General features: G+C 48.1%; 1 protein-coding gene across 1 annotated transcript in view; it reads right to left on the bottom strand.

The window, feature by feature from the left end:
* The window catches only part of CLEC2L (C-type lectin domain family 2 member L), an 18291-nt gene extending 16942 nt beyond the window's left edge, over positions 1-1349 (bottom strand). Inside the window, exons 1-3 of the mRNA XM_040259897.1 lie at positions 1294-1349; positions 253-481; positions 16-165 (exon numbers count right to left, since the gene is read on the bottom strand). Coding sequence (XP_040115831.1) covers positions 16-165; positions 253-481; positions 1294-1349 — 435 coding nt within the window. The remainder of the gene's footprint in view (positions 1-15; positions 166-252; positions 482-1293) is intronic.
* Positions 1350-10947: the final 9598 nt, after the last annotated feature.

Genomic DNA, 10947 nt, shown 5'->3' with positions numbered 1-10947 from the left:
CGGCGCTCCGCGCGCCCTGCGGACCCCCCAGGCCGGCCTCGGTGGGCGAGGGCCGCGGCTCGTGCAGGCCGGGGCTGAGCCCGGCTCCCCGCTCCGGACCCGCTGCACCCGGTGGCCGCCGCCGCCGCCGCCGCCGCCGCCTCCTCCTCCTGGGTCCCCGCGCGCCTGCCCGGCGGAGCCGCAACCTCAGCGCAGAGCCGAGGCGCGGGGGAGGAGCGCGGGGAGGCGCGGGGGCCCGGGCAGGGCGGGGGCCGGGAGCGCGGGAGGAGGCGCAGCGAGCGCGTACGGCCCCACCGCCCCGGGCCGCCGGCCTCCCGCCCCCTCGGCAGGAGTCCAGATGCTGGGGAGCGGGGATCGCGGCGCCAGGAGCCCGGCGTCCTGGCTCCCAGTCCACCCGCCAGTTTCTATTAAGACGGGAATCAAGTTCCCGCGGACGACGCAGCGAGGCTCAAGGAAGATGAGGGGCTTTCCTCGGGCCACCCTGGAGCCAGAGCAGTGGGGTGAGGGCTGGGACGTGGCCCAGACTCTTGGGAGATGAGAGAAACGACGGAATCGGTGAGCACGAGAGAGCCAAGGGCCTAGGGGACGCGTGGAACAGCATTTCCGATTCACTTAAAGTTGACTGAGCCTCTAAAACGTGCCAGGAGTTGTTTTTTTTTTTTTTTTTTTTACAAACCTTAACTGACAACATCCTCAGTCTAGGTTGAGAACGGGGAGTGAGAGAGGTCAAGAGCATTGCTGAAGGCAGCACCGTGCAGGCGCATGTTAGGCCACTGTTCTACTCTGGGGCCAGGGCTTGCTGGATGGTCTTCACTCGGGCCGGCTCTTTCCATGATTGACCCCAGGTCACCTCAGGCTCCACGCAGAGGCTGGCGTGTCCTTCTCCAGGCCCCATCCCACATCTGTTTCCTGTCTCAGTCTATGATCCCTCATTCTCAACTCTCCTGCTCTCTCCCTCACCAAATCCAGTAAGATACCAACAACTCCTATGAATTCTCCCTTTCAGTGGCTCCATCTGTCCATCCTTCTCTCTTCCTGCAGCCACTCGCCAAACACAAGTCCATTTCACCTCTTGTCTAATTGCAACCCCAGCCTCCTAACGGTCTCCCTCAACGTTGCACAGCCATCATCACTTCCTAATTCCAGAACCTGTTCACCATCCTAGAAAGAAGCCTGGTACTCATCAAGCAGTCACTCCTCATCCCCCTCTCCCCCAGCCCCTGGCAACCGCCAGCTGCTTTCTGTCTCTGTGAGATTGCCTGTTCTGGATGTTTTGTATCAGTGGAATCATACCCCGTGTGGCCTTTGGTGCCTAGCTTCTTTTTACTTAGCATGTTTTTGAGCAGCATCCCGGTTGTAGCATGTGTCAGTCCTTCATTCTTTTTCATCTCCTTCTGTTTTGAGAGCTGCTGTCTTTTCAAGGTTGTATCAGAATCCCCAAAGTTTACAGGGACATTCTGGCTGACACCTGTCCTCTGAGCTGAGCAGACTCTGCTTCCTGGCTTTCATGAGATGTGGAATCTTTGCTAGCCCTGGGGTGCTGGGGCCAGAGCTGCCCCTCCAGGTCACCAGGCCATGTGGCCCCTCCAGAGGCTCTCGTGGAGCTGTGGTGGCCCTGCTGCCCTGAAGGAGCCTCCAGACTTCTCTGCCCTTCTGGGCGGGGGCCCACCCTCCTCACTCCACCACCTCTCCAAGGTCACTCTCCAGGACACCCCATCATCTCATCAGTGACCTTAGGTTCTTAGTATAAATCAGCTTCATTTTCAAGCTGCTTTGCTTTCTGCCCCACCAAAATTCTTAAGGCAAGGACATACAAAGCCTAGTGAATTGCTTTCGATCAGGCTCAGTGGGTAAAGAATATGCCTGCAATGCAGTAGACACAGGAGACGAGGGTTTGATTGCTGGGTTGGGAAGATCCCCTAGAGGAGTCATGGCAACCCACTCCAGTATTGTTGCCTGGAGAATCCCATGGACAGAGGAGTCTGGCGGGCTACAGTCCATAGGGTCACAAAGAGTCGGACATGACTGGAGCAACTGAACAGGCACAGGAAGTGCATAAACAGTCAAACAAAAATTTCACTAGAATAGGATCTTCCCTGGTTGCCCAGTGGTTAAGAATCTGCCTTCCAATGCAGGGAAAATGCGTTTGATCCCTGGTCCAGGAACTAAGATCTCACATGCCACAGGGAAATTAAGCCCGTGTGTGCAACTAGGGAAACCTGCGGGCCACGCAAAAGATCCCGGATGCTGCAACTAAGACCTGACGCAGCCAAATAAATTTCATTAGATCAGGTTCTTTTCCTGCTAGCTGTTAGAATGTGAGGAATGTTGCACCTGCATCCTCACGTGCACTGAGTTGTTCTAGAATGATGACGCCTGCTATGGTGTTTGCTAGACCAGGAGGGCACAGAATTGCAAACCCAAATGCCCATGGGCAGACATCTGAAGGAAAGAGGGAGTAAATCCTACCAGTGGGGGACTGTGGAGGACTCCCTCACTCAGGTCAGCGGGTCATGGCCAAGTGGGAACACCGCTCCACTGTTACCAGCGCTTCCCAGCGTTTGGGTATTTTCCAGAGGGGTTGGAAATATGAGTTGTTATATGAAACTTCATCATTTCTAGTTCTGGCAAACAATTCATATTTTAATAGAAAACTTGTACAAGCCAAAAATGTAGCCACACACACACACACACACACACACACCTACAGGATTGATTCAGCCTCTGAGGTACCAGTTGACAGTCTCTGATTTAAGGATATACTTGATGTCAGGGACCCATATAACACAAGACATCACAAACCCTTAGGAAAAATGGTCTCTAGATGAGACCCATGAGGGCAATTGTCTCCTAATTAGGCAAGGGCCTCCTTTACTGGCCTGTCTCCATCATCTGGAAGGAAACTTCCACACTGCTTATTATGTGAGCATAGGGTGTGGGGGTCCTTATGGCTATGAGCAGGTGTTGAACTGGGAGGATATTAGGAAAGGCATTTCCATACAGATGAGGGCTGAACCTATACACTGGTTATAGGTTTTCCCTCTTATTCCTTTGGATTGGGCTTGAGAAATCACATTACCTTGTCCCCATAAGTCAATGGCATCACCTGAGATCTGCCAGCAGACTGCATATTACCGTGGGATACCAGGAAGGTCTTCGCTCTTGGCAATAAGAGGAGTAGGAACAGATCACTTATAATAACAAACATAAATAATTCACTTTATTGTCCGTAAGTTAACAAAGTAAAAAATTGTGAAGCCAACACAAGGAGAAACTAAATATTGGTTCAGTTCAATTCAGTTCAGTCACTCAGTCGTGTCCGACTCTTTGTGACCCCGTGAATCACAGCACACCAAGCCTCCCTGTCCATCACCAACTCCCGGAGTTCACTCAGACTCACGTCCATCGAGTCCGTGATGCCATCCAGCCATCTCATCCTCTGTCGTCTCCTTCTCCTCCTGCCCCCAATCCCTCCCAGCATCAGAGTCTTTTCCAATGAGTCAACTCTTCGCATGAGGTGGCCAAAGTACTGGAGTTTCAGCTTCAGCATCATTCCCTCCAAGGAAATCCCAGGGCTGATCTCCTTCAGAATGGACTGGTTGGATCTCCTTGCAGTCCAAGGGACTCTCAAGAGTCTCCCCGACACCACAGTTCAAAAGCATCAATTCTTCGGTGCTCAGCCTTCTTCACAGTCCCACTCTCACATCCATACATGACCACAGGAAAAGCCATAGCCTTGACTAGACGGACAAATATTGGTAGTAGAATATATTTTGTCACATGATTTATTTTGGCATCATCTCCTTCACGAGTCTATTCTTGGCTGTCAACAACCAAATTCTCATTGCCAAGTCCATGTGAGTCTTGCCATGTGACTCACAATGCTGCTTGGAGTCATGGGGTATTCAAGGTCCTTCTTTCTTGAGTTCAGGAAGTCAGTTAGTTAGTGTTAGTCACTCAGTCATGTCCAACTCTTTGCAACCCTTTGGACTGCAGCCCGCCAGGCTCCTCTGTCCATGGGATTCTCCAGGCAAGGATACTGGAGCGGGTTGCCAGGCCCTCCTCCAGGGGGGTCTTTCCCACCCAGGGATCAAACCTGTGGCCCTTATGTCTCCTGTGTTGACAAGCATGTTCTTTTACCACAAGTACCACCTGGGAAGCCTCCAATACAAAATAAAAAGTTTAAAAATTAAAGAAAAACTTAATATCATCCCCACCAAAAGTAAATAAATAAAAAGAGGACTGTGGTGAATGAATCTTGGAAGCACTGAATAATTTTGTAGGGCCAGCAGTTTTCCAAAACTTCTCCATAGACTATTCTCGGGAAAGAGGAGAGTCCATGGAAATTGAAGCATGTGAGAGTGAAAGGGAGGGGGCTCAGGGCAGCTGTGATGTCCCCACGCTGGGGCTTTTCTGCACCTCTGGTCACAGGCTGGTGCTGCAGGACCTGGAGATTGCCCTGGGCCAGAGGATTTGTGAGCCAGCGCTGGTTTCTCTGACAACACGATCCAGCTGGGATTCCAGGGGCTTCCAGGCTGTCCCTTTCCAAGTGCCGTGGAGTTGGAATGAAACCACTGGCTACCCAGGTCATAGCCAGGACTCTGTGCCTTACCTCATCAGGATTTACTTGCTTAACTTCCTCCTGCTTTTATTTTCCTTATCTGAAAATCAGCATCTACCCCAGTGGGATGTTAGGAGAAATGAGCTCATAGATGCGAAGCATACAAGAGACACCTGAGTGTCAGGTCGCATGACAAGCCTCCTCAGTCTCACCCTTCTCTCTCGCTGTTTTCTGCCTCTCGGCCTGTGCTCCCAGTGCCCTCAGCTTGTTGCAGAAAATTCAGCTTTTCCAATAGAACTTGACCAGACTCTCAGCCATACTGGCTTGCAGGTCCCAGGCAAAAAGGGGCCTCTCATAATAGAGCTGTGTTTCTTTCCTTCCATGTATGTTTTAACTAAAATACATGCAAAGTAATATTTACCATCTTAACCATTTTTCAATGGCTCTCAGTACGTTCACGTTTTGGGCAGCCACCACCAGCTCCTTTGTGCAGCTCCTTTCATCCTGCAAAACTGAAACTCAGTATCCATGAAACAACCACTTTGTTTCCAGCTCCTCCCAGCCACTGGCAACCACTGCTCTACTCTCTCTCCTTCTGAATTTGACTAGTCTAGGCACCTCATTTAAGTAGAATAGTGCCCTTAGTCTGAATGGCCACAATTTAATTAGTTGCTTCATTACTATGTGATAAGAATGACCAACTTGCTACCACGAACAGAAGGATCTCCACCTTCTTTGACTCAGCCGATTCAGCATCCCTGAATTGCCATCCCTCACTTATTTATTTATTTGGCCACACTGAGTCTTAGATGCAGCACTCAGGATCTCTGCTGAGTCATGTGGGACCTTTTCCTTGTGGTGGGTGGGCTCCAGGTCAAGCAGGCTTCGGTAGTTGTGGAGCACGGGCTTAGTTGCCCCAAGGCATGTGGGATCTCAGGTCACCAACCAGGGATCAAACCCATGTCCCCTGCACTGCAAGGCAGATTCTCAACCACTGGACCACCAGGGAAGCCTTGCCATTCCTCATTCTTGATGCCAGTTTCTATAGCAAGACTCTTCCTAGAGTGAGCTGCAGAAAGCCCTGCCCAATTTGCTTAGGCATAAAAGGAATCCATTGACACATGTAATTAAAACTTCAGGGTGGAGAGGGAGGGCTCCAGGTAAACCTGAACCGGACTCTTAAAACTCTGCCATCAAGACAAGCATCTCCCTTTTTTGGCTCCATTCTTCTTCACATAGGCTTCATTCTCAGGCTCCACACGATGGAAACTGCTCCAGGAGCACATTTTCCTGGTTCCACGTTCAGCAGGAAAAAGAGAGCTTCTCTTACCTTAATAATTCAGATAAAACTATGGCCCTCACTGACCTTGCCGGCATCTGGGTCACGTGTCCACCCTTGAACTAGTCTCAATGATAAGGTCTGGGTTGTATGTCCAAGGCTATAGCTGAGGTCAAGGCCATCCTCACCCAAGTCATAGGACTGAAGGTGGGGAGGAGACAAAGGAACTCTCACGGGATGAAATGCTACTCTCCCAGGCTGCTGGGCAGGAAAAATACAGCAAGCGTTCCCCATATAGACAGTGGAACAGGAAAGCCCTTTAGAAAGAATAAGGTAAGGACTTCCTTGGTGGTCCAGTGGCTAAGACTCCGTGCTCGCAATGCAAGGGGCCCAGGTTCAATCCCTAGTCAAGGAACTAGATCTCATAGGACACAACCAAGTCCTAGTGCAGGCAAATAAATACAGTTCTTTCAAAATAAAAGTTTGTTTAAAAAAGAATGAGGTAAATCTGTATCTGTTGATTTGGAGCCTTCTCCAAGCTAAGCAAAAAAAAAAAAAAAAGGGAGATGCAGAAGAGTGGCAGAGAGTGTGTCCGTCTCCGGCCACCAAAAGGTGAGGATGTGTGCATGGCGCTGGCCCAGGAATGAAGACTCTTATGAGAACACACAGGAAAGAGTTCGTGGGTATTTCTCTCTGTGCAGTAGAACTAGGGGGTGTGGAAGGAAGAATATTTTTTGTTTTCCATTCTTGCACATTTTCATTAAATATCAACCGACCACAGGCTCCATATTTAAGCTGCATTCAGAGCACCTATGTCAGAATTTTTATCTCACAGAAACTGGGAAAGATCACTGGGAGTAAGGACTCTGAGGTCTGGCTGAGATTTTGACTGAGGGGCAATGGACCTGGGATAGCAAGGCCAGGGGGCCTGGGCCAGGAGCTGGGCAAAGCAGGGCCACCAGTCATGTTTTCTGTGTCAGGGGTGGAGGCTGGGAAGACCTTCAGAAGGAAGGGGAGCTTGAGGCTCAGCTCTGAGAGTTCATGGCTGGGGACCACCCTCCTTTTTCAGAAACAGAGAGAGTCGGCACGTGGGTGGGCCTGATTTGGAGTCCAGAGCATCTTTGAAAGAAGCTCAGAGCAGTTACAAGTCCACTTAGATCCCTGTTTGGCACCCAGGCTCCAAAGACACCCCAGAAGTGATTGCTTCAGCCATGAACCCACTTACTGTTATTTAAGGTGATTACCATTTACATCAGGGCTTCCTCGGTGGCTCAGTGATAAAGAATCTGCTTGCAAAGCAGGAGACATAAGAGATGCAAGTTCGATCCCTAGGTTGGGAAGATCCCTTGGAGGAGGGCATGGCAACCCACTCCAGTATTCTAGCCTAGAGAACCCCATGGACAGAGGAGCCCCGCAGGCTATAGTCCATAGGGTCGCAAAGAGTCAGACATGACTGAGCGACTGAACTGAACTGAACTGACTGAGCAATTAACACAGCAACAACTGTGTAGCAGAAACATTCTGCAAATTGCTAACACGTGTCACATCAACTCCATGGCATCCTGTCCGAGTCCAGGACAGTGTCTGCTCCTGTGTGTTAAGACTTTACCAGGTGCTGCTCAGGTGGCTCAGCCAACTCAACAACTGTACAGAGTTAGGAACCCAGGAGGCACACTGCATGGAAGCTGGGTCGCTTGGTGAGTGTCCTGGGTACCAGCTCTGACAGTGAGCTGTATTTGCTATTGGAAGCAACTTCTGCAGTCAAGTAAAGCTAGTCCTGGGACTTCTCTGGTGGTCTAGCGGTTAAGACTCCACGCTCCCAGTGCAGGGGGAGCAGGTTTGATCCCTGGTTAGGGAACCAAAATCCCACATGCTCTGCAGCCAAAAAAAAAAAAAGCTGGTGTTGGCCAAAAGGTTGACTTTATGATAAGAATGATGTCTTCGATAATAATCCTGCTCCAAACCACTGCCCCATGCATTAGCCTTCTCCCTGGAGGGTAACAGGAACCTGCAAGGGACACAAAAAACTTTCACTGGCTGAGGATGAAAACTAAATCTGACTTTGTACCTTTTTTTCTAAAACAACCAAAAAAACACAGTTTTTTAAATTATAAAGCTAATACAGAAAATGTTTTCATGCAGGCAATATATAAATTTTTAAATTTTAACCTTTTGCTCGAGTTTGGTATACTTCATGTGCTTCTAAGCACCTTTTAATATATGTAAAATAAGTATTTATGATTATTTATTACAAAAATGAAGCTAATACATCCTGCAACTTGCTTCTTGTGTCACTTCCTATAGCTCTATGGCATTTTTGTTTTTAACATATAGAATTCCACAGTATGGAGATATGATAATTATTATTACTTCATTATTCTCCTATGGATGGTCATTTAAATTATTTGTAATTTTTTAAATAGTACGAGCAATGCTGCGATAAATATTCTAGCACATTTACTTCTGTGCCCTGTACAAGTGTTTCTGTGGAAGAGATTTCTTGAAGGGGAATTACTGGGTCAAAAGTTCTCTGAAATGGTTCAACTCACACTGTGTGAGTAAACATTCTGCAGAGCTGAGAGTTATAAAATAATGCACAAGATTAATTATTCAGAGTCAGAGTTGAAGTGTGCCCAAGGGTATGCTTCGTGCCTTTGCACTGCCTGGTCAGAAATATTCCACTTTCCTCCTGAGGACAGGAAATCAGCAAAGCAGCATTCCTGAGCCGGGTCTCCTGAGCCCACTGACGGGAACGTGTGAAGGGTTTTGATGGCAGCATCAGAATCATTCATGGACTGAACACATCAGTTGATCACAGGAGGGAAGGGACCACAGGTGAGCGTAAGCCCTCAGCCTCCTACTAAGTGCTGTTCTGAAGAGAGAACAGCGCCCCCAAGAGGCGTTTAGGTGTCAGCACCTGTCCTCGCACAACGGGGCTGTATCTCCCCCTGCTTAAGTTTCTCACTTACTCTAAACCCACCCAGTAAATACTGGCAGTCTAAACCTCTTAAAGAAAAGTAATACCATACAACCCAAGAAGACTCTGGGTAAGTTGTAGTGAGTCTAAGTCTTAGTGTTCTCATTTTGTGTGACCAAAGTCCCATGATATATAGTGATGTGTAGTTTTTCAAAAGTGTAGAACAGTTATCCAGTGAGTGGGCCTCACTTAGCCAGCATCCACCTCTCGCCGCGATTTTGCTGTTCTCCCTGCATTACTGAGGGCTTCCCAGGTGGCGCTCGTGGTAAAGAACCTGCCTGCCAGTGCAGGAGACAGAAGAGATGAAGGTACCATCCCTCGGTTGGAAAGATACCCTGGAGGATCCCTGAGTTGGGAAGATCTCCTGGAGGAGAAATGGCAACCTACTCCAGTATTCTTCCCTGGAGAATCCCACGGACAGAGGAGCCTGGCGGGCTACAGCCCATAGGGTCACAAAGAGTCAGACACGACTGAAGCGACTTAGCACACAGGCATGCATGCAGTACATTACTGAACATTAAGGGATGCTCCAGAAATGATGCAAACTGGCACAATGGTTGGAAAAAAGGTCACAAAGTAAAAAAGAAACTAGTAACAAATAGACAAGTTAACAAGTAGTTACGTACAGTATGAGAATAAGCACAGGAACACTCTGGATTGAGATTTTTTAAACTATATTTGGTTTATAATATTGTGTTAGTTTCAGGTGTACAGCAAAGTGGGTCAGTCGTATTTTTCAGATTATTTTACATTATAGGTTATTAAAAGATATTGAATATTGTTCCTGGTGTTATATGGTAAACCATTCTTGCTTATCTATTTTATATATAGCAGTGTGTACCTGATAATTCCATATTTCTAATTTATCCCTCCCCTGCCTTCCCCTTTGGTAACCATAAGTTTACTTTTTATGTTTGTGAGTCTGTTTCTATTTCGTAAATAGATTCATCTGTATTCTTGTTTTTAGATTTCACATATAAGTGATATATGATATTTGTCTTTTTCTGTCTGATTTATTTCATTTAGTATAATAATTTCTGGGTCCATCCGTGTTGCTGAAAATGGTGTTATTTCACTCTTTTAACAGCTGGGTAATATTCCATTATGTATATATACACCAAACCTTCTTTCAGATTGAGTTTTTCTTTTTTTTAAGGAGCAATTCAGGAGTCAAGTAAACCTTAAAAGCCATGTCCTGGGGTTTTGTAACTTCTGCACTGTTGACATTTTGGTCTGGATGATTCTTTGTTACAGGAGTAGGCGGGTGGAGGGGGGCTGTCTTGTGCAATGTAGGATGTGTAATGACAGCATGAAATGAAAGTCAAATTTAATCACTCAGTCATGTCTGACTCTTTGCAACCCCATGGATGGTAGCCTGCCAGGCTCCTCTGTTCACAGAATTCACCAGGCAAGAATACTGAACTGGATTGCCATTTCCTTCTCCGGAGGATCTTCCCAACCCAGTGACTGAACCCGGGTTAGGTTCAATGTCTCCTGCATTGCAGACAGATTCTTTACCATTTGAGCTACAGGGAAGCCCTGACACCATTCAGTTCAGTTCAGTTCAGTGGCTCAGTTGTGTCGGACTCTTTGCGACCCCATGAACTGCAGCACGCCAGGCCTCCCTGTCCATCACCAACTCCTGGAATCCACTCAAACCCATGTCCATCAAGTCGATGATGCCATCCAACCATCTCACCCTCCGTGGTCCCCTTCTCCTCCCGCCCTCAATCTTTCCCAGCATCAGAGTCTTTTCCAATGAGTCAGCTCTTTGCATCAGGTGGCCAAAGTATTGGAGTTTCAGCCTCAACATCAGTCCTTCCAATGAACACCCAGGACTGATCTCCTTTAGGATGGACTGGTTGGATCTCCTTGCTGTGCAAGGGACTCTCAAGAGTCTTATCCAACCCCACAGTTCAAAAGCATCAGTTTGGTGTCTGTCTATCCACTGGCTGTCACTAGCACACACACATACACACAGTTGTGACAGTCATTAAATTCTCTAGAGCCATTGCCATGGTTGAAGAGTTTAAGATTTAAGCAGCCCCTGGGAAACAGGTCTCTTGAAGACAAAGCAGCTGCTGCGGACTCTTCCCCCAACCATGTGAACTGCTTTGGACTCTCGGCAGG

This window comes from Oryx dammah, unplaced genomic scaffold, assembly GCF_014754425.2.
Source record: "Oryx dammah isolate SB20612 unplaced genomic scaffold, SCBI_Odam_1.1 HiC_scaffold_18, whole genome shotgun sequence".
Taxonomy (NCBI): domain Eukaryota; kingdom Metazoa; phylum Chordata; class Mammalia; order Artiodactyla; family Bovidae; genus Oryx; species Oryx dammah.
The sequence above is the reverse complement of the archived record's forward strand: the minus strand, read 5'-3'. Positions and strand labels throughout refer to the sequence as shown.